Below are 27,323 nucleotides of genomic sequence, written 5' to 3' on the forward strand. Positions count from 1 at the left end.
ATCCACCATGCATAATTTGGCAAGAACCAAGGTTTGGGGATCGCAGAGAGTGCATTGGGATACTGCTAGTGTTTAACCAGCCAAGGCTGTGTGACTTGTGAATATAAATAACAGCAAGCTTCTCACTACTTGTCCAGCTAAGGCCACTCTTGCTTATAAAGCTTTGGCATGGAAGCTAATGTGCTGAGTAGATAAAATCCTACCTTCTTTCACTGGTCTCTCAAGTTCTGTTAATGTTCCAGGTTAGCTGGCATATGCCTTGGAATACTGCAGATCTGCCGAGCTCAGGAACAGGACTATTGAGATCACCACAGAGGAATGACTTGATTCCATTATCCTATTACCAGTCAAGTTACCTTGGAGCCATCTCAAACCCAAAACGATCCTGTTTACCTCCCCCCTAAGGAGGTTAATCCTTAATTGGTCAATAGATGTTTATAAATGTAGCTACAAATATGAGAAAAATAATTTCACACACTTTGGGCAACACAATGGAATTGTAAAAGTGCTATAACTGAAAAACAATGTTGCAATCGTCTCAAACACCAAATAGAGAACCTCGAGACATAAAATGTATGATGTGCAGAGTGCATTATGTCAACCTGCAAGAATTCTACTTCAGTGAACAGCTCTACCCATCTCCTGTTAGAGTAAACTGAATATTTAACTCTGTGCCTCCTCCACCTGTCCTTCCTTTCTCTTTCCTAGATTGGGCTCCCTATCTTGTAAAGGGAGTTTTTGTAAAGTGCAGTGCTTTGAGTTGTTCTCCCAACAGGCACAGAGCTATATAAATGCAAGCTGCTGTAGGCGGAAAGCACATAATTCGACTATGATCTTACAGTTCAGTGTTAGCCAGGTATTCATGCAACTTTATTGCAATTCGTTCAGTGGTCCGAGATGCTGGCCCGTGTGAAAGGCGCTGTATAAATGAAAGTTATTGTGTTGTTATTCTTTACCTATGATCAAATTACCAAACGTGAACAAAATAAATATTGGTCTGAGCTAAGTGATAGCTATTTCCATTAATATTCATATTACCAAAATGTGTGATCGAAATTCATTTTTAATTAATAATTCTAATCCTTGTATTTGATACATTGCCTTTCACATCAGGAAGTTATCTCAAAACACTTCACAGTATTTACTATAAAGTTCTGTGACTGTGTATAGAACAGTTAAAATAATATATATTTACTTAGCATTTTCTGCTTCTAGCTTTATATTTCTGTGGACTAGAAACTTGACCACTCGGACCTTTAATAAATCCATATTCTGGATGAACTTTTGCATTGCAGTGTTATCATCTTCAGTTGAAATTCGATCTTCTTTCATTCTACCAAACAAATATTAGAGGCATGTGGCTTTGTTTACACCATCTAATTTTCTCTGAAATTACAGCTTAAATGAAAATGCTTGAATTTCGATAATTATACATTTCTTTGATTCTTTATCAGAATTTGGCTGAAAACAATTTTCCAAAATGGAATATTACAATACAATTAACATTTATAAAATTACCTTCACATCAAAATGCTTAACACAGCTGGCTAGACACCTGAGCTGCGAGCTGAAGAGTAGGGGCAGGGTGGGGAGTTGGGTGGGATTGATGACTAAAATGACCAAAAGTGCAATCAAAGAGGTATGTCTTCAGGTGGGCTTTGAATGTCAAGAGAGAGTTAGTCGGAAGGACTCTAGAATGGAGTTCCAAAGAGCAGGGTTCAGAATGGCTGAAAGCTTGCTCACCAATGGTGGGTCGGGGAACAAGAAGCAGGACAGTGTTCGCTGAGCAAAGGAAGCAGCTGGTACCATGTGGTTGTATTGGAATGGGCTTAACCAAAGTTTCCCTTAATGTTTCAGACAAGGTTCAGTAAAGTTACCAACCCAGCATGTGTCCTTCATAATTAGGAAATTCCACTGTAAAGCACAGATCAACCAGATTGATGAACACCTAACCGTGTATAAGCAGCATTCACTTTATAATATTTCTGTGTTCCATAGTCTAAGAAATCTGTTGTATGCTTACATTTTTTTGATGGAAGTAGAATTAATATCCCAAAGGACAATTAAGCTCAGCCATCCAAATGCTAACAGCTCTTCATTCTTGAATTGCATTGTATCAAAGCAGCTCAACAGTGCATTAACAAGACATTCCTAAAATGATTTGGAACACATTATAATATTCTGATAAACCGCTCTGCTAATACACATGTCACATCATTAAAATGCACAGCAGCTTAAAACAATTTACTTTTAAGGTATTTTAAAATTGATTAAGTGTAAAAGAGCAATATTACAAGGAACTATATTACTTAGAGGGTAAGTAATATAGAGCCGTATCTGTATCTAGAATAGCCTGGCATGTAAAGATGTCATAATTAAAGGGAAGAGTTTATACCATAGCACACAATGACTGCTGATACACAACCACTTTATTGGAAAGTTATCCATCCCAGTTAAGTTATGAGCCTTGTTTGCACCATCTAATTCTCTCTTACATGGCGATTTAAAATCAAACTGTTCAAATTTCAATAATTACATTTTTTTAAAGAAATCTCTGTTAAGAAATCTGCAAGATAGTGAGAAATATGAACATCATTCAATTCAACCACACGGACTGACTTGAGCACAAAATCCACCCAAAGCGAAAAACATGAAAGAAAAAAAATACAGTTTTTCACTATGAGATGAATACAAGTAGACAATTCTTTGCAATAAGAAAATAAGCATGTTCAATAAATAAAGGGTCTGCGCAACCAAAGGTTTCAAAGTTTTCTTGAAATCCAAATGAATTTGACATGAACAACTTTACAGAATGAATTAATAAATATTTACCTCTTTCTCAGGTTCTGACTGTAGAAATAAATTTCTGTTTTCGAAAGGTAAACCGCTGGACTTCTGTATGGAACTTACTATGTCTGGAATTACGGATATTATGGTTAGATCAGAAACATCTGTCGTATCCTTTGGGAAACATAAAAATGGTAAATGATTATTTTTTCTCCAAGACTGTTTTTTTTAAAAAGTAAAACAGAATCATGCCAGATCGGTTCCCAGATCTCAAGATTATTTACAACTCCAGAGAATTCCCACACCCAATATCAGTTTGAAAGCCATACCTCTCTCTCCAAAAGATGGACAATAGAACTATGGAAAGTTACAGCACAGAGGAGGCTATTCAACCTATCATGCCTATCTCTATAAAAGAGCCATCTGTTTAGCCCCATTCGGACTCCCTTTCCCCATAGCCATTTACATTTCTTTGTTTCAGATTTTCATCTAATTCCTTCTTAAAAGTTAAAATAGATTCTGTCTCAACCACAGTTCCAGGTAAGGCACACTCCATCCCCAAAACGGTAATTATACATCCCTCATTGTAAAGCTATTGGTCTGACGATTTCACAATCCATACAGTACTGGGTATATCTATTGCGTGAATTTATAACTAGGCAGCCACTTGGCTCTGAAGGACACTGTTATAATGAAGATATCTAGATAAATAAAGTAACTAGACATACATTGCAGTCTTTATTCCAAAAGAATAAAGAACACAATAATAGCAGTGTCTCACTGTATCATTTAGAAAAAAACATTTCCATTCATAGCATTGTGAGAATCAAAGAACCTCTTCTTAATGGTTTGATTCTCCGATTCCTCTCATTGGTCCACCAGGAAGCTCCCTTGCTCTAATTTATATAACTGACTCAGTTATATAACTTGACTCAGCTTGACCTCTCTGCTGCCTTCGACACAGTTGACCACCCTATCCTCATTCACTGCCTCTCCTCTCACCAAAACCTTCACAGTTCTGACCTTGAATAGTTCAGATCGTACCTCTCACACTTCCTCCACTTTATCTCCACAAACAGCTTCTCCTCTAGCCCCGCACCATCTTGTGCGACGTTCCTCAGGGCTCTGTCCTTGGTCCCCTCCTCTTCAACATCTATATGCTCTCTCTTGGTGACATCATCTGCAGACATGGGGTCAACTTCCACATGTATGCGGATGACACCCAACTCTACCTCTCTGCCTCCATCCTTGACTCCAAGACCCAGCTGTCCTGACAGAATGTCACAGCAGGATTGAAGTGACCAATTTATTATTATTCTCAATTATTATTACTCTCAACTATTATTATTATTCTCTCAGTGAGGGAACTTGACTTGTCTTTGCTTTACATATTTGATGTTATCGATAATGCTCTATGTGAAAAGTCATCATAAAACATGTATACTTAAACAAAGATCTATTGATTATAGGAACCTTTGATCCCTCTTTCTTGTCTCCAACATGCATTCTGGGGAGAGGTGCTGTCTTTCAGATGAGATGGTAATCTAAAGTCACATCTGCCTATTCAGGTGGACATTATAGATCCCTAACATTATTTGAAAAGAAAAGTGAGTTTCTCCTGGTGTCTTGTGACATGCAACTCATGGTTGTTAATAGGATCTTGCTGTTGCTAATGGCTGCTGTTGTGGGTTTCTACACAAACACTCACTCACAGTAATTATTTTTGAAGTGCTTTGAGTCATTTCAATGAGATAAAGTGCTATAACAATGTAGGGTATTTCCAAGTTTTGTCAAATTCAATCAATCAGCTCTTTTCAAACATTAGAATGTGGATGGCATCGCAGATCAAGTCATAAATAGCAAAATAATAATAATACACATTGAATGCAGACATATGTAGCAATGTGAAACAAACATTGTTCCTATAATCATCGGGACTGTTAATAAGACTGTACATGTATGGCTTGACAAAATACCTGGCTAACCCATCATTGAAAACCATTTAGAAATTACCTCTACAGTGATTTAAACTGTAAATCATAATAATCCTTGTATTCAATACACTGTCTGGCTTTCACATCAGAATTGAAGTGTAAACCAGGTCATAAACAGCAAAATACTGTGCCTGCTGAAGCTGTTTTGTAACCCTAGACCATATGGTCATAATTAACACACATGTTTATTGTCCCAGTCCAAGGGACTTCTCTACCAGTAAAGCTTGAAATTTGCGCAAACATTTTTTAAAGTTTAAATATTTTGCTCTTTATCTGCACAATGATGAAGTACATCATCCTGAAACATAAGCTCAGCTGAGGACCATTTATTGCATGGGTGCACAAATGCTGGATTTGTTTGGCAATAGATAACTGCTACACTGGGAGGTCTAAAGTCCTATTGTTGTGCTTGTGTTCATTGGGTCACTAACCTTGTTTGTATGTTCTTTGGTCCATAATGTCCTCTGACAAGGGTAATTCATAACTTTTTTAAAAAATCCCCAACTCCCATAGCAGTAGTATAATTACTTTTACTAAGAGTAAAACTAGGTTGGCAAGTCTCCACAGTGTTAAGTGGAGAATATCACAAGGTTTCTTCTAGAGTGATAAAAAAAAGAGTGTTTGAATGTGGAAAACTTAAAAGACGTGCTTGCATACATTGTCCCTGTGGACTTTCCCACCTTCAGGGGCAGACTGATGATGTGTGGGATATCTGAGGTGAAGGAGAAAAAAAATTCTCAAAATTACTCTACTTTACAGGTAACTTAATATTATTATAACATGCAGGAGTGCTGAATGAAAATAGTAATAAAAAAACCTGAATTATTTGGATTGTGTTATTCCAAGTCAGAGCGAGTATCAAACGTGGATTCTGCTGCCTTAGAAAGGTCAGTTGGCAAATGCTGCGATCTTCCTCGCTGCTTTCAGCTGCCGGAGGCAAGCTTTTAATTTCCTCTCCAGTTGCAAATTCCCAAAGCTTCAATGAGCCTGTACTCGAGGAAGAATGGTAAAATATCAGGTCTTAAATGTAATTGTAAATGTAAATGTAATTAAATGTATTTAAGAGAAAACTTGATGCATATAGGAGGGAGAAATCCTGAAACCTTGGAGTCCTGTAGCTCAGTGGTTACAGCACTCGCCTCGAAGGATAGAGACCAGGGTTCGATTTCTTGCAGGGCGAAACCTTGGGCAAGTTTCCTTACTCCACATGCCTGATAATAATCTCTCAAGAAAAAAATAATAATTTGGTCACTCAATCCACAACTGTTTATTGGACAAATATACAGTCAATTCACTTTACAGTAAATTCTGTGAAGCGCTTTGAGACGTCTAGAAGACGTGAAAAGCCCTATATCAAATGCAACGGTTATTATTATTATTAGAAGGGAATAGAAGGAAATAGGAAACATGGGGCTTGTGTGGTGTATAAACAAATAGGCCAAATGACCTGTTTCCGTGCTGTATCCCTCTATATACCTTATAGCAATTAGAACATAGAAGGCCATTCAATCTGTTAAATCTGTGTCAGTCCTTGCTCTTCCACTAGTTAATTATATTGTCTAAGTCTATTTTCTTGTTCTTCTCTTTCATATTGTTCGTCTTTATGTATTTAACTATACCATTTAAACAGCTGTTGTAGTCTTAGCTCAATATCCAAGTTTGACAAAGCTTTACATGTATATATTTATTGAAGTGGAATGCATATTCTCTACCTGGAGGATGCATCCTACTTACCTAAATCCGGAGAGTATTGGAGTTCCACAATGTTTGTTGGGGGTACTGCTAGAGTCTAAACAGTTAAAACCATATAGCTTGAATTTTGAAGCAAGTTTTTCTGCTGCTTGTCCAGATAGGACCCCCCTACCTATTAGGGCTTTGGCTTGCAAAGTTAACGGGAGCCGAGTGGAAGAGTTCCTGCCCCAGTGACTGGTCTGCCCTTCCAAGTCATGCCGAGGCTGGCTGGGCTGCCATCAGCAGTGTCCTGGAATACTGCGGACCCACCTTGCTCAGGAACTGGACTACTAAAACTGAAGGTGCTCGATTCTGCCATTCCATTGCCAAACATATCACCTTGGGGAAAGTTCAGCTCCAAGGAGACTCTACTTATCTCTCCTCAAGAAGGATATTCACCAGTTGGTCAATTGGCATTCGACAAATGTGGGTTTGAGCCTTTTGTTATTGATTTATAAACATTGAGAAGACGTTTTTACTCTTTATCCTCTCAAAGCATTTTTGGAAGTTTGAAAAATTCTATTAGGGAGGTTCCAGTGCAAAAAATATTGTACTGAGAGTAAATACAGTGAACGCCTGAAAACCTGTCACTCCAAGGGAAAAGCGAGTTAGCCAGAGTAGAGAGTTAGGCATATGTATAAATACATAAATAATGTCTCTAGGATTTGACAGCATGATGGCTTAAGTGGTGGTGACAAGTTCAGCTTGGATTGGATTATCAGGAGTTTACTGTAATAATAATAAGCCTTGCATTTTATATAGCACCTTATCATGTCTTCAAGACGTCTCAAAGCGCTTCACCGAATAAAGTGAATTGACTGTATATTTTGTGGGTGAAACGTGGCAGCCAATTGTGCACAGCAGGGTCCCACAAACAGTCGTGGATTGATAAAAACGGTATTATAGGAACCGAAAAGGCAAGGGCAGCCCAGATACTCTACTCCCAGATTAGGCATCAGACTTTTTGCAATTTTCAGGCTATTTCTTTATAATATTTGCAAATATACATTATTATTATTAAATACATACAGTGAAGCTGCGGGAGCTGAAAGTGTTCAATGCATTCCTACTCAAAAAGTAGCTCACAAATTATTTACCATCAAATGCTCCTGTTATAAGATGGCTTCCACTTTTATCTAGTGCAGCAGCCGTTAACTCCACATCTGGTCCATGGGATTGTACAATTTGATACATTTTTTCCCCAGTTTCTACTTGCCACATCTGAAAAATGAATCATTTTGTCATTGTTGCACTCTCTATTCCATTAACAGAAAATTTATACCATCCGTACAGTACATTCTGTAGCCAAGAGTAACCCTGTGAATCTCAAGCAATGTATATTCATTTCAACTGTTTATTTGCTGTGCATATTGAATACATCTAAAATATTGGAACATAAGAGTATATGAAATTGGAACAGAAGAAGGCTGTTAGACCCATCCAAATGCTCTGCTCAATGAATGATTCAATTAGGTTAGCCAAACAGGAGCTGCACTTGACAAATCCATGCTGGCTAACCCTGATCACCTTGTGTCTTTCCAGGTACACAGAAATGATGGATTCCACCTGCCTCTCCACCCCTGATGTCAAATTTATTGGCTCATTACAAGGATCATCTCCACTTCTGTTTTTGACTAACAGTATACAGTGCTAATTAAATATCAGATAATTGAATAACAATAATCCTCGTATTTGATGTAGCGCTTTTAACTCCCATCTGGACAGACTGAACCTTGGTTTAAGGTCTCTCATCCAAGGACAGCACCACTGACAATGCAGCTCATTCTCAGCACTGCAATACCTATATCATTCTAGCACAATAACTACATAACTAATTGCATTTTTTTCTGCAGATATTTACAGAATAATAATAATAATAATAATAATCCTTGCATTTCATATAGCGCTTTTCACGTCGGGAGGACGTCCCAAAGCGCTGCACAGAACACACTGTAAAGTGAATTGACTGTATATTTGTGGGCGAACGCGGCAGCCAATTGCGCACAGCAATGTCCCACAAACAGTCGTAGATTGAAAATGACCAATTTTTATTATTGTTTTTGGTTTTGGAGGGATTATTATTAGGCTCTGTGTGGAGTAAGGAAACTTGCCCAAGGTTTCGCCCTCTGCCTGGAATTGAACTCAGGTCTCTCACTTGCAAAGCGAGTGCTCTAACCACTGAGCTCCAGGACTCCAGAATGTAAAAAGCTGAAGGTAACTATCTGTGATTCTTGTAATGTTGTGCAATTATAATTCACATCTTCAAAGAGAAAACAATCACCTTTTCTCCTGTCATTTTATATGAGAATAGTTGTAGCACTAATAGGGTACTGCTATTTAACTATTTGTATTGGCACAGTACACAGTAATATATATGTTCTGAGCAGATTACTCACAGGAGTTCAATATGCCCTGGTCACTAAATGCCAGCAAGCCTTTTATGTAGGTTTATAATGAATAATTTACCAAAACCTTTGCTCGTTTACTCTCCTACCTGATGACTGGTTGGCAACTTCCAATTCAGATAATTAATTTGTGATTAAAGCCACGACTATTAATCTCCGGAATTCTTCCAGAAATATTCTGAATGTTTTCTGAATATGCTATTCTTTGTGTAGAATAATTTGTATCATTCTGCCATTAATTTAGTTACTCCTTTAGAATATTCCAGGAATCTATACTGACTTCTATCCTCTATAGATAAACAATGATTGCGTTTTGTAAAAAGATTGGATCTTGAAATTAATCAAAAAAGTAAATCAGAAAGGAGATGAAATAATATTTTTTTGACCCCGTTTTACATTTAGTGGCATAAAATGCTACAGTAAGCTGTAACAACGAAAGAAATGTCACATACTTGATAAATGTTACTGGTTTTTCCAATTGATATGCCACAGAGTTGCTGTGGTTTAATGCAGAAACCAATGAGCAAGAAGCAAGTGGCAAAATACTGCAGATGCTGGAAATCTGAAATACGTTCTGATGAAAGGTCATCGACTGGAAACTTTAACTAATTTTCCTCTCTCCATAGATGCTACCTGACCTGCTGTGTGTTCCCATTTACTAAGATGCAAGTGGTGGTTTACTTTGCATTGAAGGGACAGGCCACTGCTATGGAGAATGGTCCACAGGCAGGAAGGGGGATATGAAACATTGCTGGCATTCTGTGCATATATTTTGGATTGGTCAGATGTTTTTGCGCCACAAGAAGTTCTCAACATAAATCTAGCTTACAAGGTAACAACCCTCAACACAATTTTGTTCAAAATGCTTCCAAACTTTCTGATCTTTCTGAAGAAAGAAAAAAACAATGGTTAGGAGGGAATTCAAAAAGAAAAGATTTGGAATGGGAAGCAATCAGAGATAACAAATATTTATTTCATTAAAATATTTCCCTGATTTCCTGTATGTCTATTCTATATTTTTGGTAGCCAGATCTACTTAGGAATTTATAAATTTTGTGGATTTATTGCAGTGGTTTGCACAGGTGTCCTGGAAGCTGCAATGAATATGTGAAATAGTTGCAATTGCGAATATGCAGCTTGATATTCATATCGTGTCAACAGGACATTCAGGAAGCGCTGGGCACAAGGCATTAATATGGAGCAAGCCATATTATCGGCTGTTGCATAGCAGTGTTTCAAGGAGACAGCTACAGAGACACCATGTGGTTCAAACATTGTGAGTCATCAGTCATCTGCATGCTGACATTCTGTAACATCCATTGCACAGCAAGCCTTTACCAGAGTCGAGCAAGCTGGAATTTGTATAGTAAAACGTGAACTGGTATGTGTGCTTCCTTCACAAAAGAAAGTAGAAAAGGTAAGTATTCTTGACAATAGCATTCAGCGATGATTGATTGCCAGTTACCGAAATGTGGGCATTGTTAATGATAGTGATCTCAGTGAAAAACAATCTGCTGTTCCTTATTGGATGCACATCTTTTCATGTTAAAATTGGACTATGGAATTACATGTGGGACTATTGCAGTAAATATACAAAAATAACAGAATTATGAAGTAAAGCATACAACTACTAAAATTGCATTGATACAGCATCCATCACATAGGGTGATGTCTTCAAGTCTTTTCCGTGAATAGAGTTGGCATGGGAGAGGGGGGATAGGGGTAGGTAGTCATAGGCATTGTTAAAGGGGTAGGATTTGAGCTGATACTTGAAGAGAGAAATAGAGAGAGCAGATAGAGTGCTAGAGTGAGCGAGTTCCAGAGGCACATAAACTGAAGACTTGGCCACCAATGGTTGGAACAAGCCTGAGGTAGCTGAGCAGACAAGCAGAGGTGTATGATAGGAGGGGGCCAGAAAGATAAGGAGGTGCCAGGGAGTCAATGGATTTGTTGGTGAGAGTAAGGATCTTGAAATCTGGGAAACTGGTGAGGACTAGGTGATATGGGCGTTTGAGGTTTGGTGTGGGTGAGGACATGGACGGTGGAGTTTTGTTCTCTTTGCAACGTTGCAGCATGTGAAGGGTGGAGGAGGTCAGAGCCAGAAAAGAGGAGACTTAAAAAGGAGCTGAAAAGGAGACTTGTGTTTTATCCACACTGAGTTACAGGAAATTGTGGCTCTTCTGGGACGATATCTGACTGGCATGCAGAATAACTCTCCAGACATATCCATGAGCATTTTGGGTCTTATAATAAAATATTGAATTATTCATTTCAAATGTATTGCCATAAAAAACAACAATTGTACAATAGACTTTGATGCTACACAAGTTTTATATTATATGTATTGGGGCTTCAATGATCCACATTTTTCTGATCCTGAGATGGGAATGCTACCAACTAAGCCAAGCTAACATATTAAGAAATTAATAAGTTTTGAATAGTAAGCATTTACTTACCTTAATTATAGGTGTACTACAAATGGAAACTACTTGGTTCTTAACTTTGTTGTAGGTCACAACAAGAATGGATTTTTCATGGGATAGAGGAATCTGCATAGTGTCCTGGACAGCACTCATGAGGGGCAAAACGTCTATCACACAGGAACCTGCCAAACAAAGCCAAACAATTAATTTAAAACACCTTACATTTATGTGGCACCCTTTATGTGGGGTAATGGCTCAAAGTGCTTTGTAGTGATAGTGGTTGTATACCGAGCAGGGGAAGGGGAAAGAAGGAGGTGACCATAGGCACAGTGAAAGAGGTAGGCTTTGAGGCGGGTTGTGAAAACACAGAGACAGAGAGGTGCATTGTTAGGGATGTCGAATCTGAAAGCTCAGTCACCGATGGTGGTACAGCTAGATGGTGGCGAAATGCAGCAAGCTTGGAAATGTAACTGTTTTCATTGCAGGATGAATGTTGGATTGTAAAATTATCCCCCAGCTGTTTATAGAACAAGACTGTCTGACATTTGAAGAGAGTTGTGCCAAAACTGTTGATCGCGTCAACATATTTCTGTTAATAATAATTGCATTTGATATAGTGCCTTATCACACGATCAAAGTTTCAAAGCTCTTCATATAATTTACTGTAAAGTGGAAAGAAAAGTTTAAAAAGGAGATGTGAAACAACGTTAACTGTCATTTACAAGGTCATCTTCAGAAATGTATTCTATCATTTTGCTACTAATCACAGATTCCTTTAATGAGGAAATATAGAGGTCAGGCTAATAACCTTTGTAGTTGCCAGGCTCTGTCACTGTTCTTGGATATGGGAACCACATTTGCTTGCTTTCAGTCTGTTGGAACCTTACCGGGGTGGATTGACTTCTTTAAAATATTAATCAGTGATTCACAAATCTTCACTGGAGTATAATTCATCCATCCCAGGGGATGTATTGTTTTTTCAGCCCTGTGTACCTATATAGAATCTTTGCCTTTCGAAATGTCAACATTTCTGTGTTCAGACATTGTGTTGGATTAACTAATGACAAAGCCTATAATATTTTGCACGGTCACTCTTGTAACCCAAGGAAAACCATTTGAATAACACACAAGGAAATGTAATTGTGATTCATGAACTATAGTCAGGAAGGCACGTGCAGAAGGTGATACTGTTAAGTCAGCATTTAGGCAGTCACTTACAGTGGTCGACGAATGAAATGCTACCCTCTAATGTTACACAGCTATTTCAGGTTAATGTAATTCCTACACTATATTTAGACTGACAGGAAGAGAAATGAAATTTACTTTGAGTGAGGAAATGAAATGTATTTTTAGAATACAGCAACCCACCAGCAATTTAATAATAATAATGATCTTTGCATTTGATAAAGCGCCTTAACACGTAGTTGAGACATCTCAAAAGCGCTTCACAGGATATACTGTAAAGTGGATTGACTGTATTTTTTTTTGGGGGTTGGGGAAGCTTATGTTAAGCATTGCAACCTGCAGGCTGATTGTGGAGTAAAGCAGACACTTAAGGGCATCAATACTAACATTTAAATACACAACATTGATGGATAAATGATTGAGAAGGACCTAATTTACAGTAGTTTAAAGGAACATTGCAGGATAAAGTTATTGATGACTTAATAACTTACCAATGATTAATCTCTTGTGTTTTCTGTCAAAAACGATTGTGTTGATGCGCTTGTCTCCCACCTGAGGTTCATTACTGATGAAGACCTGCAGCACAGCAAGCGTCTGGATATCCCAGATCCTGAACATCTTTTTTCGGGGGGTGAAGGGGGAGAGAAAAAGCACAGGAGGAGGATTTTAACAGGACTGTGCATTTACCATTTCAAATTAGTTTCAAAAAGCAAAACACACACAATGTACTTGACATGAAATCAACAAACTTTGCAGTAAATAATGCTCCATAACATACAGCTGGAAGGAAACAATAATGCTCCCACCTGATTTATACTTCTGAATCCATGTTGATTCGGAGGTGATAGGTAAAAAATGAACTCCAGATTTTAAGTTCTGCATGTTCACACATTGTTAATGTGGTTAATGTTAATGTTGTTAAAATGTTGATCCAACGACTCGACTTATTACAAATTTTAAAATTTTTATCTATTCAAAATTCTCGGGTATCCCTTGGACCATCTGAAAGCTTCTAATGGACCATATTTGCAGAGGGGGGGTAGAAAAGTATTGATTCACACTGGCATGTATAGCTCATTTAGTAGTATTTTGACATCTGACTCAGAAAGTTGTGGGTTCAAGAGTCACACTGGGACTTTGAAATGAGTCTAGGCTGACACTCCAGTCCAGTGCAGGGAATGGGCTGCATTGTTGGTGATGTCTGCCTTCGGATGAGACATCAAAGCAAAGTCCCATCCTCATGTTCAAATGGTTAAAGATCCAATGGCACTATTCAAACACAAAAGGGAGTTTTCCCCGGTGCCTTTTCCCCGGCCAAAAATCCCCCAAGTAAAATTGGTCATGGCTGTTTGTGGGACATTGCTGTGTGTAAATTAGCTGCTGTGTTTCATCTACAAAATCCACAGTCACTACGTTACTGTAAATCCTGTGAAGCACTTTGAGATATGCTCCCAACGTGAAAGGCACTATACCAAATGTAAGGATTATTACGATTTCTGAGGTAGCGATTTGAATTGGTTCTGAAAGAGTCAATGCCAAGCGTGGTCAGGAAGAGAGTTCAAGCTGGTTCTACCTTGATTTATGCTGCACATTAAGCAGTGTAAAACGCCTGATATAGTTACATATTTGTTCCTGTTAATTTGGAGTTAAGGGCCATCTCTGTTATATAAGGTTTTGCATCTGGCCAGGTTTCTTTCTGTGTAGTTAAAATACTTTTTCCAATCACTTATTGAATTTATTGATGATTTTACTCATCAATGGGATTAGTATCTGAGTGGAGTTACAGTTGCTCAGATTAAAGCATATCAGGTACATGTAGGGTCTGATATTTGCTTTTTTTTAATAAACACTGAATTAAAGCCCAATTTCTACAATCATAGGTAAATTAAGAAAGAAAAGCATGGGGCGGGGGGTGGGGGAGGGGAGAGGAGGAATCTAGTTGGATGTAGCCAATCTTCCCCCATCCCATTGCTTACACGTTTACGATGATGTGGGAGAAATTTGTTCTCACCTTAAACAGGACCAATTGGCTTTAATTTCAGCAGGCATAGAATTTTACGCTTTTAAATATCGTATGATGACTGACTGTAACCCCAATTATTTATTTTTTTGTACAGAGAGAAAACAAAATCAAACAAATATTCTGTATAGTTGAGATGTCCTCCTGAAGTGAAAGGCACTGAATACGTTCCTGCTGCTCTTGCGTGTTCCATTCCTGGGGTAGGAAAAGGTTTGGACCAAATGAGCTGGAACATTGCTTTGAGTGCCACTAATATTAACGATCATAACAAAGGCGTCCTCATATGTTTTTCTGAAATCTGTTCCTGACATGAGTCACTGATCAAATCAAACCAAAGGGTTTTAATTTGAATATCTTATGACATCCAAATTGAAATAAAAAAATTCACAAAAAAATGCTTGGAACTCGAATCAAAAATTGTTTTAAACCTGGAAAATAAAAATCATCCAAAAACATATGGTTGCATTCAAACATTTCCCAGTATTGTTTTTCACCATGTGTATTCAACGAGAAGGAAAATTTACTCATTTAATGACAATCTCTAACATTAATGCATTGAAATGAATTGATATGGTAGAACATGTATACAGACAATGACATAATGTTAAATTAAGCAGTCTTGTGAAAACATATTGCTGGCCATCCCCAATGTCTCTTGCCTCAGGCCGCTGAAACCCTCATCCACACTTACATCACATCCAGACCTGACTACACTTATGCCTTACTTGCTGAACTCCTCTTCCCTACAAAAGTTACAGATTATCTGGAACTCTGCAGCCCATGTTTTCTCTCACACTGGGATCCATGTGAGCCAATCATCCCCATCCTGTCTTGGCTCCCTTGTCTCCCCCATCGCTCAGTGGATTAAATTCAAGCATCTCATTCTCACATTCAAATCCCTCCAGGCTCTTGCCTAGCCTATCTCTGATATCTCCTTCAATTGTAATGATCCAATTGCTCATGTGGATCAGTGAACAACAGCCTGTTTCATGCCACCCCCTGCTCTATCTGCCTTAGCTTCGGTGGACATGCTTTCAATCATTCTACCCCCTATTCTCTGCAACTCAATCCCAGAGTCCCTCTGACTCACTCACTCCTTCTCTCCCTTTGTGCAAGGTCAGTCTTGAAATGCTAGTCTCTGACCCCACGTTCAGTCTTTCCTTTCCCCACCCCCAGCTCAGGTGCATAGCCAGCAGTGTCAAGCACTTTGAGACTTCCTCTTGACAGGAAAGGCGCTATATAAAAGTAAATTGTATTGTTCTGTTTTACAACAACAACAACTTGGATTTATATAGCACCTTCCACGTCGGACGACATCTCAGAGCCCTTCACAGTAACGGATCCCAGGACCGAGCCGGGGGGAGGGGGAGGAAGGTGACCAAAGGAAAGGTCTTCAGCAGAGACCTGAAAATAGGAAGGGAGGGAGCGAGGTGAAGGGAGTTCCAGAGCCTCGGGTCGTAGTGGCTGAAGGCACGGCCGCCGAGGGTGGAGCGGAGGACTCGGGGGACGAAGAGGAGGCCAGACCCAGAGGAACGAAGGGCTTAGGGTTCAGTTTCCTGGTTTTGGTTGTTAAGAGACATTGCTAACAGAGAAGACTTTGTTACAAAAATATCCAGGAGGAATGATACCCATCTATATAGAAGAGCTAGTTATCCAATAATAATCCTTCATATAATAAATAGCAGTAACTATCATATTGGAGTATCTCAAAGCCGTTTTCAGGTAACTGCTGACAAGAGTAGTGACTGCAACAACAACAACATTACAATTGTATAGCGCCTTTCACGTCGGGAGGACATCCCAAGGTGCTGGACAGTTAGTGTTTCACATCTGAGCTGGGGGTTGGGATTGGGGAGGGTGGAGGGCAGTGGGGGAAGCAGGGTGATTGAAAGCACGGTCGAACAGGAGTCTTGAGATGGGTTTTGAAGGAGGCAAGAGAGGGCGCGAGGCTGAGGGACTGTGGGATGGAGTTCTAGAGGTTAGAGGTAGAGTGGCAGAAGGCCTGCCCCCCAAGGTGAAGCAGGTGAGGCGGGAGACATGAAGCAGGCCGTAGCCCGCTGAGCGGAGGGAGTGGGCAAGATAGTATGGGGTTAGGAGGTCGTTGAGGTAGGTGGGAGCAAGTTTATAGGTAAATACAGCAGCCAATTTTCACACAGCATTGTCCCACAAATAACCATAAAGTGAATGATCAATTAACGTGGAAGATTATTGGCCACAACACCAGGAGAAACTACCATTTTTTTTGAATAGTGCCATAAAATCTTTAATGTCCCCCGAACAAGACATCTTTACTTTAATGTCTGATCTGAAGAACGGCATCACCTTTACCTCTGCAGTTTTAAGACCATTGTATTTTAAGTTAAGATGGTGCAAAAATTGGGGAAATTTGAAAGCCAGTTTTTCGCAGTTCTTAAAATATCCTGGCTTCTAGATTTAATTTCAATTAAAGAATATTACTCAAACTCCTGGCAGGGGCCTGAAGGCATAACCTTCTGACCAAAACGTAAGATTGCTACCGATTGAGCGAAGCTGAAACCTAAAGGGCTTTATAGGCCAGGGATGAATTGCTACAGTCTTTTGGGAGAGCTGTGCATGAGCAGATCTAGAATAAACACAGGAGGAGGTTAGCACTGAGACATGCAAATTGATTACTGGAGATCAGCACACTGTTTCTGTCAAGATTCACACAATCCTTTACATTGGTTGTTAATTGCAGAATTGAATCTGTCCATCCGTATTTATATATGATGCATGGAGGTGTAGGCTTAGACATAGTGCAATCAACACACCTGCATTTGCAAATGGCGCATAATAAATCCCAAAATAAAATTTTATTAAGACGGTAACAGGACCTCACACAATGCATTTTCATGCTTTTCCAAAACGGGTCAAGACACCAGTAGTTCTGTGCTGTTGGCAGTGTTATAAATGTGCAGTGCAGTGTACTCAAATGCATGTAATATCATGGTCTGGCACCCTCTCAAAATCCTGGGATCTATATCAACTCAAGGGATTTCACTCTCTCAGTACTCAGGCTATAAAGCTCATTACAGCAAAAAAAATCAATTCCCATTTTGAATAATTTATGTGCACTTGAGCAAGATACATAATTGTAAAGATTTATTTTGGTATCTAATGGATATTTTCTGAAACCAGGGATGATATTACCTGTGCAAACCTCATTGAATAAGGTGGATAATTACAATAGGTACAGAAAAGCACAAGAGCTCAAGGAGGCTTTTATATGAACATGATGTCTGGAAGCAGAAAGATTAGTGATTATTCTAAATAAATTGCATTACTCAGCTTTGATACACCTGTTTAGTATCCTCAAGTAAAGACAGAAGTATTGTTCACAAGACAGATTCAGTTGAAGTTCTTTTGCCTCATATGATCTCAACCACCTTACTGTTTTCCCATTTCAACATCAAGCTATTTCTTAAAATGTCCAGTGTCCTGTCCACTACATCCTTCCTGATAACCCACTATACATGTTAATTACCCTTGGTGTAAAGTACTTTTGGTGTCTGTCCTAAAATTGCCCTTCAGAACCCTGAACCCACTTGTTCTGTTGCCTTAGTATATCTAAAGATATTGTTTGCAATCAACATTTACCATTTTAACATGGATTTGTTAAAGGCAAATCATGTCTAACAAACCTCATAGAATTTTTTGATGAAGTAATGAAGAGGGTTAATGAAGATAGTGCATTTGATGTAGTTTATATGGATTTTCAAAAGGGTTTGACAAAGTGGCACATATTCTGTCTTTTAGCCACATGGATAGAGAACTGGCTGGGAGACAGAAAGCAGTGTGGTGCTAATGGTTGTTTTTCTGACTAGGTGGAAGTGTGCAGTGGTGTCCCCTCAGGGGTCGGTTTTGGAACTACTGCTGTTTTTGATCTATGTAAACGACCTGGACTTGGGTAGAGGGAGTAAAATTTCCAAGTTTGCAGATGATACTAATAATAATAATATAATAATCCTTGCATTTGATATAGTGCTTTTCATGTCGGGAGGACGTCCCAAAGCGCTTCACAGAACACACTGTAAAGTGAATTGACTGTATACTTGTGGGCGAACGCGGCAGCCAATTGCGCACAGCAATGTCCCACAAACAGTCATAGATTGAAAATGACCAATTTATTATTGTTTTTGGTTTTGGAGGGATTATTATTAGGCTCTGTGTGGAGTAAGGAAACTTGCCCAAGGTTTCGCCCTCTGCCTGGAATTGAACTCAGGTCTTTCGCTTGCAAAGCGAGTGCTCTAACCACTGACCTACGGGACTCCACTAAGCTAGGAAAGGTAGTAAACAGTGAGGAGGATAGTAGCAGACTGCAAGAGGACATAGACAGACTGGTAAAATGGGCAGACATGTGGCAGATGAAGTTTAATGTGGAGAAATGTGAAGTGATGCATTTTGGGAGGAAGAATGAGGAGAGGTAATATAAGCTAAATGGTAAAATCTTAAAGGTTGTGAAGGAACAGAGAGACCTGGGGGTTCATGTAAGTCAATTTTTGGAGGTGGCAGAACAGGTAGACAAAGCTGTTAAAAAAAATACGGGATACTCAGCTTTACAAATAGGAACATAGAATACTAAAGTCAGTGAAGTTATGATAAATCTTTATAAAACACTGGTTAGGCATCACCTAGAGTACTGTGTTCAGTTCTGGGCACTGCATTTTAGGAAGGATATCAAGGCATTGGAGAGGATGCAAAGGAGATTTACCAGGATGGTACCAGGAATGAGGGATTTCAGTTATCAGGAGAGGCTAGAGAACTAGGATTATTCTCATTGGAGCAGAGGAGTTTAAGAGGAGACTTAATAGAAGTTTTCAAAATTATGAGGGGATTTAATATTGTGAACAAGGAAAAACTATTTCCACTGGCGGGTGGGTCGATAACCCAAGGACACTGATTTAAAATAATTGTTAAAAGAAACAGAGTGTAGGCGAGTGGAAATTTTTTCACACAGCTAGTTTGTATCTGGAATGCATTGCCTGAAAGGGTGGTGAAAGTTGATTCAATGGCAGCTTTTAAGAGAGAAGTGGATGGTTATTTGGGAAGTACAAGTTTGCAGGGCTATGGAGAGAGAGCGGGGGAGTAGGATTGATTTGGACAGCTCTGTTCAAAGAGTCAGCACAGACACAATGGGTTGAATGGCCTGTTTCTGTGCTGTATAATTCTATGATTTTACATATCGCTATAAAGTTCTCAGACATCTTTTCAAGGCTGAAGAGCCATAGCTTATCTAATTCTGTATAGCTCGTGACATAATAGTGTTCTTACTGCTATTCTCTGTATTGCCTGTAGAGCCTGGGCAATCCCTTTATGTTGTGGTTGTAAAGGGCATTTTCGGGACAGATAACCGGAAGTTTTTATTCACTGAAAGGGCATTTGAAACCGAACGGGTTGCCAGAAAGGGTGGTTGAGGCAAGGACACTAGACTCAATTAAAAAGCAGCTTGATGCTGTGATAGGGATGGGAGGTTGGGTGTTCTGGAAGGATGAGATTAGATGGGCTGAAGGACCTTTTTCATACAAACCAAACTTATGATCTTGAAAACTGTAAGCTATGTGTGGTCTAATTTTTTTGATGCTTAATTATAAAAATCACTGAAAGTATGGAAAAGCTTTGCATAATTCGACAATAAAAAAGAGATTTATCTTTAAAATAATGGAAAGCAAAGATGTGCAATGGAAGGATTGAAAGAGGAACTTCAAAGCTTTTTCAGATTATATCCACAGTCTAATTTAAACAAGGAAATGCACCTAATGGAATACACTTCAAAACCAACAGAACTAAAATCAGTCTTGTCGACATGCTTTTATGTAAGCTTTATATAAACATCCCTAGAAATGTACTACAAACTGTAGCTGTTATTTGGTGATGTGGTTTATTCTTCAATTCAAACATACCTATATTATTTCCATACAGTGCCCACAGTCTCAATGTTACTGACAGAACCATTCCATAAAAAGAATGGACTCTGAACACAAAATACTGCTCATATGACTGAATGAATAATATTCACATCCAAACAACATAAATATACCAGAGAGCAATTGCAACCTGAGGTTCAGAATAGATTTATAAACAGCTTGAGAAAGTTCTTCCATTTGATGTAATCTGAAGCATATAATGGAATTACTCCCAGGTAATGTAGCCCATCATCTATTGATCTGCATGCTAAGCAAACGGTCAAGCAATTGAGTACTTGACTCAGAACCAGATGGATACGCTTTTGGAGGCTCAAGACAGTTTGTTTCTCATGGTTGATGAGAAAACAAAGGAACAGAAAGAAAATGCAAGGTAAATTATTTAGTAACATCTGCAATCATATGGGACACTTGTCTATAATTTCTTCAATGATTCAAAAGTTTCAAATATGATCTTATTAGCTCATGTGTCATGAATAGTCAATATTTAGATTTCTACATGTAAAGCTGATCGGATGATTCACAAAGCACAATTCACACTCTTGAAATGTTACAAGCTGTCATTTTAAAAACCTTCCAAAAGGGCTTAAAGAATGTGACTCATCAAAGAGCTCTGACTTCTCCAAAGACAAGTCTTCCACAGACATTGGCTAAGTTGTGCCCCCACAACTTTTCACAAAATTCATGCTCATACCTTTGACTTTCAAGATGTTCCTGTGCCTTTGGTGCTCATCCACTACGAACTATCTAGAATTGATTTTATAGTATATAATTTTGGTGACATTTTATGCTAAGCAGTATAGCAATAATAATAGAAATCTGTGTATTTGATATGGCACTCTTCATGTTGAGAGAATGTCTCAAAGCACTTCACAGGATGTACTGTAATGTGCATTTTGTAAGGCAAATGCAACAGACAATTTGCACACAGCAATGTCCCACAAACAGCCATGAAATGAATGACCAATGGCACATGCGTACGTTTATTCCAGCACCGCAATATTGCTCGGCTCTACCATTGTCTGAGACTCTCAAACACGCATTCATAACAGCCAGGCTTGACTATGTAAACTCCCTGCTTGTCGGACTCCTCTCTCCACAGATCATCCAGAACTCTGCAGACCGTGCCCTCTCCCACATCAGACTCCGTGATCCTATCACCCCCATCCTCTCCCAACACCACTGGCTTCCCATCACACAGAGAATACAGTTCAAGATCCTGGTCTTCATCTTCAAAGCCCTCCATGGCCTTGCTTCCCTACCTCTGTGACCTCCTAAACACCTACCAACCTGCCTGCTTCCTCCACTCAGCAGGCTCCAGCCTGCTTCATGTCCCCGCCACGCCCACCCCAACATTGGCGGGCGGGGATTCAGCCGCTCTGCCCCCACCCTCTGTACCTTAATCCCGGAGTCCCTCCACCTCGTCCTCTCCCTTGCCTCCTTCAAGAGCAGTCTTAAGGTTCTCCTCTTCAATGTGCCTTCAATCACCTTCAATTTGTAATTATTGCTTATGCTCTTGGTTCCTTGGTCTCTCTCTCTCTCTCTCTCCCCCTTACTAGATCTCTTGTATTCCAACTGTAGCTTGGCTTCTCTCTTTTTCTCACTTGGTCCCTCTCACTCCCAACCCCTTCACTCTGCTCAGTCTCTCTCTCCCCGACTCACTTTTCATTCACTTCCTATCATTGGTTATCATGCCTTTAGGGTCTATAGCTCAGTTGGCAGCACTCTCCCCTCTGAGTCAAAACATTATGAGTTCAAGCCCCAAATCAGGAGTTAGAACCCATATAGTCTAGCCTGCACTCCATCGCAATTCTAGGGGCATGACGCATTGTTGGAGGTGTCATCCTTTAGATGAGACATTAAAACCAAGATCCCGTCTGCCTGTCCAGTGGAATGTTAAAGATTCCATGGCACTATTCAGGAGGAGGGAGTTTCTTCCGGTGTCATGCTCAACAATCCACCAAATATTTTTTTTCTGCATAGCCAGGTATCTGACACATGCAGAAACCCATCAACAAGTTTAAGAGTATCCAAATCAAGCTGAGAATTCCATGCATCCCACCTACACATGGAAATTCCAGAGATGTTTGTTTGAATGCTCTCACCCTGGAGAAACGCAAATAAATTGCTGTACAGAGTGATGTATTGCTAGAGAAACTGAGTGTTGGAAATTTATTTGACTTTGAGATGAAAGTTTTTTTTATTCTAAACTGCAATCTGCAGAGTAAGTATTTCAGAGGTTACATGTCATTTGCTTCACTGAAATGAACGTATAGCTTGGTGCCTTTTGCAGTGGGGGAAGCAATTGATAAGAGTATATGGACAATGCTCCACAAACAATGACCGTCTCGTGCCTCATGTGATCGCACAGAAATTCTCCCTGAAGCCAACAGCTACGACCATCTTAAGAGAGAGTTGGCTTCACCAAGTTGTTTGCCTACAAAATGTCGAGTCAATAAACTTTACAATATATCCATCTTTGAGACATCCTCCTGATGTAAATGGTGCAATATCAAATGCAAGCAATATTAGGATTATTATTATAATTACTGATTCGCAATGCGCTATAAATGCAGATACTGCAAATTAATTTGACCGCCACATTAACATGCACGTGCAACGCACTCTGATAGCTGTTGTAGGGAAGATACGGTTGGAATGGATCCATTTAGAGCACTGTGCCCCTTTGAAGTCAACAATCATCTTTTGTTCTTCTCTGAACTCTATTGCAACTATGTCCTTTCAAAGAAAGAGTGCATAGAATTTCAATAATGTCTGCTGGAAGCTGTAATTCAACAAATTAATTTAAATAATTAAAATCCTTATACTTGATGTAGTGCATTTCATGTCAGGAAGATGTCAAAGTGCTTTAGAAGATTTTACTGAAAAGTGTAGTGACTGTATTTTGTAATTAGCAAATGCAGGTGTCAATTTGCACGAGTCAATATCCCAGAAACAGCAAGTGAAATGAATGAGTAATTTTATCTGGAGACTGTTGGCCTGGAACACTTTGATAAACTCCCTTCTCTTTTCAGATAGTGCCATGGATCTTTAATGTTTACATGAACAGACAGATGGGAACTTGTTTTAATGCCTCATCTAAAGGAGAGCACCTATAACAAATCAGCACTCCCCCAACACTGCATTGGAGTGTTAGGCTAGACTGTGAGCTCAGAGACCTGACATGGAGCTTGAACCCACAACCTTCTGTCTCAAGGGCTGATACCTAAAGCAACTTTTCTCAAGATGCATTATCATACATAATTATTACATCTTTGTTGATACCAGCCTCACATTAACTGGAAACACTGTGAGAATGACAATAATCAAATAGATAATAATAATAATAATCCTTGCATTTGATATAGCGCTTCTCACGTCGGGAGGACGTCCCAAAGCGCTTCACAGAACACACTGTAAAGTGAATTGACTGTATATTTGTGGGCGAACGCGGCAGCCAATTGCGCACAGCAATGTCCCACAAACAATCATGGATTGAAAATGACCAATTTATTATTGTTTTGTTTTTTTGGAGGGATTATCATTAGGCGTGTGGAGTAAGGAAACTTGCCCAAGGTTTCGCCCTCTGCCTGGAATTGAACTCAGGTCTCTAACCACTGAACTACAGGACTCCACTAGGATAATAATAATAATAATCCTTGCATTTGATATAGCGCTTTTCACGTCGGGAGGACGTCCCAAAGCGCTTCACAGAATAGACTGTAAAGTGAATTGACTGTATATTTGTGGGCGAACGCGGCAGCCAATTGCGCACAGCAATGTCCCACAAACAGTCGTAGATTGAAAATGACCTATTTATTATTGTTTTTTTGTTTTGGAGGGATTATTATTAGGCGTGTGGAGTAAGGAAACTTGCCCAAGGTTTCGCCCTGCCTGGAATTGAACTCAGGTCTCTCACTTGCAAAGCGAGTGCTCTAACCACTGAGCTACAGGACTCCACGATCCTTGTGCATTACTTAGAATCATAGAATTATACAGCACAGAAGGAGGCCATTCAGCCCATCATGTCTGTGTCGGCTCTTTGAAAAAAGCTATCCAAATCAATCCCACTCGGCCACTCTCTCCCCATAGCCCTGCAAATTTGTCCTCACCGAACAATTATCTACTTCTCTCTTAAAAGTTGTTATTGAATTGGCTTCCACCACCCTTTCAGGCAATGCATTCCAGATTCAAGCAACTGGCTGTCTGAAAAAAGTTCTCCTCACCTCCCCTCTGTTTCTTTCAGCAACTATTTTAAAATTGGTGCCCTTGGATTACCGACCCACTCGCCAGTGGAAATAGTTTTTCCTTGTTCACGCTATTGAATCCCCTCATAATTTTAAAAACTTCTATTATGTCTCCTCTTAACCTTCTCTGCTCCAAGGAGAATAATCCTAGCTTCTCCAGCCTCTCCTGATAACTGAAGTCCCTCATTCCTGGTACCATCCTGGTAACTTGCTCCACTGGCTCCCCATCCCCCAGAGGATCGAATTCAAGATCCTCATCCTCACCTACAAGGCCATTCACGGCCTCGCTCCCTCCTACCTCTCTGACCTACTATCCCCCTACTTACCTGCCCGTACCCTCTGTTCCTCTGACTCCGGTCTCCTCCACATCCCCCGCCCCAACCTCCCTACCATCGGTGGTCGGGCCTTCAGCCTCTCAGCCCCGAGGCTCTGGAACTCTATCCTCCAGTGCCTTCGCCGCTTCCTCCCTTTCCTCCTTCAAGGCCGGTCTCAAGACCTTTCTCTTTGACCGTGCCTTCAGCTCCCCTCTCGACTCTCTACCCCCTCCTCGCTCCCTCCCTTCCCTCCCCTCGCCCTGACCATTTACCCCCTGCTCGGGTCCTGACCCAACTGTACAGCGCTTTGGGACATCCTCCCGACGTGAAAGGCGCTCTATAAATAGAATCTTGTTGTTGTTGTTGTTGTAACCCTTGATGACAGCCTGACCAACATCCAGTGGCTGGGTAAGATGAGCACTGACAGCCTGGGTGCATGCAGTGTGAAGGAGGAGGTGGAGAAGGAGAACCAGGAACCACCAGCAGAAAGCAGCTCTGTGGAGTCCGTCCATGAGAGACCCCCTTACTCCTACATGGCCATGATCCAGTTTGCAATAAACAGCACCCAGAGCAAAAGAATGACGCTGAAAGAAATCTACACCTGGATTGAAGATCACTTCCCGTACTTCAAACATGTGGCCAAGCCTGGCTGGAAGAACTCCATCCGTCACAACCTGTCCCTGCACGACATGTTCATCCGCCAGACCTCTCACAATGGCAAGATATCCCATTGGACCATCCGGGCCGAGGCCAACCGCTTCCTGACCCTTGATCAGGTGGTGAAGCAGCAAAAGCGAACTGGGAGCAACGATCTGCTGAAGAACCCTGGGGCCGGGAGCACAGAAGTTGGGTTTCGGAAGATGAAGCCGTTGCTGCCTCGTACTGACTCGTATCTGGTGCCCATTCCCCTGTCACTCAACTCCCCCCTCATCCTGCAGCCATCCACTCACATCACCCTGCCATCCCTCCAGGTGCCGCTGACCAGCTCCACCTACACCGAGCTGACCCTCTGCCACTATGAACATTTCTCTGGGGTCCTCAGGGATTTGGCAGTGTCTGGAGCCCCAGAGCTTTCTTTGGAAGCTCGGTTGAACACAAGCCACACACATGACAAACTAATTCCCAGGCACCTTTGCCCATTAAGGGAAGTCTGTGAAGAGGAAGCAAAAGGATCAGGGACGTGCTGTGGACCATCTCACCTGGTCTTAACCTGCCATTTCATGAACTGTTGCAGAAGGAAGTTATGAAAGATACCACAGGAGGAGGTGTCAGAGTCTTGTGCTCTGGGACAGATGGAAGCTTCTGTTTATTCAACAAGTGGGTCTGGCAGCCAGCAATCTGTCCTCTTTGCCATTTTTTGACCATGGTGGTGACTGCACTGGTACAGCAGAGTCGCAAATGGAGGTGTAATCCTCCTCCCCCCGTCCCAGCCTCTATGCAGTGATGGGACCTGGGCTCAAGTCAGCTGTCACTGTATCCAAATCAAGCAGGTGCAGGGTTCAAAACTGATGTGTGCAACATTTGGTATGTATATGTGCACTTCATCTGAAGTCTGTGTTCTCAAAGGACATCATTAACCTTTTCAAATATCTGCTTTTAAGCAAGAAAGCTTCTAGGCCTACAACAATTGCAGACAGTTCTCCTGTTCTCAGTCTATTTCAAAATATAAATTATTGGTCTTGGCTATGAAACCGGCTGCCACTGGATTTGGTCATGTTATTCCTTCTCTCCATGCCCACTGCATCCATGTCTGCAGTCTCTCTTCCCAACCATGTCTGCAGTCTGTCTATGATTACAGTGGTGAGACATCACCTTGTTGACGAGTATCAACAAGATAATAATAATCCCTCCAAAAAAACCAAAAAACAATAATAAAAAAAAATTGGTCATTTTCAATCTACGACTGTTTGTGGGACATTGCTGTGCGCAATTGGCTGCCGCGTTCGCCCACAAATATACAGTCAATTCACTTTACAGTGTGTTCTGTGAAGCGCTTTGGGATGTCCTCCCGACGTGAAAAGCGCTATATCAAATGCAAGGATTATTATTATTATTATTATTATTATTATTATTTGCACCCTCTCAATGCCTTCACAAACTTCCTGAAGTGTGGTGCCCAGAACTGAACACAGTATTCTAGGTGAGGCCTAACCAGTGTTTTATAACTGTTTTTTACTTGATTGCTATTTAAATAAAAACATTTTTTCATTCCTTTGTTACATGCATAGTTCTGAGAAACAGCTTGAGAAAAGGAGTGAATATTTAAACAAAAACACTA

The 27,323-nt window shown here is 40.3% G+C and overlaps 1 protein-coding gene across 1 annotated transcript in view; it reads right to left on the reverse strand.

Moving 5' to 3' along the window:
• Positions 1–27,323, reverse strand: part of LOC103178966 (WD repeat-containing protein 64) — an 85,201-nt gene that overhangs the window by 25,082 nt on the left and 32,796 nt on the right. Inside the window, exons 11-17 of the mRNA XM_007893985.2 lie at positions 13,017–13,143; positions 11,374–11,522; positions 7,610–7,733; positions 5,599–5,768; positions 2,833–2,961; positions 2,024–2,151; positions 1,196–1,333 (exon numbers count right to left, since the gene is read on the reverse strand). Coding sequence (XP_007892176.2) covers positions 1,196–1,333; positions 2,024–2,151; positions 2,833–2,961; positions 5,599–5,768; positions 7,610–7,733; positions 11,374–11,522; positions 13,017–13,143 — 965 coding nt within the window. The remainder of the gene's footprint in view (positions 1–1,195; positions 1,334–2,023; positions 2,152–2,832; positions 2,962–5,598; positions 5,769–7,609; positions 7,734–11,373; positions 11,523–13,016; positions 13,144–27,323) is intronic.

This window comes from Callorhinchus milii, unplaced genomic scaffold (assembly GCF_018977255.1).
Source record: "Callorhinchus milii isolate IMCB2004 unplaced genomic scaffold, IMCB_Cmil_1.0 Scaffold3, whole genome shotgun sequence".
NCBI classification, from domain to species: Eukaryota; Metazoa; Chordata; class Chondrichthyes; order Chimaeriformes; family Callorhinchidae; genus Callorhinchus; species Callorhinchus milii.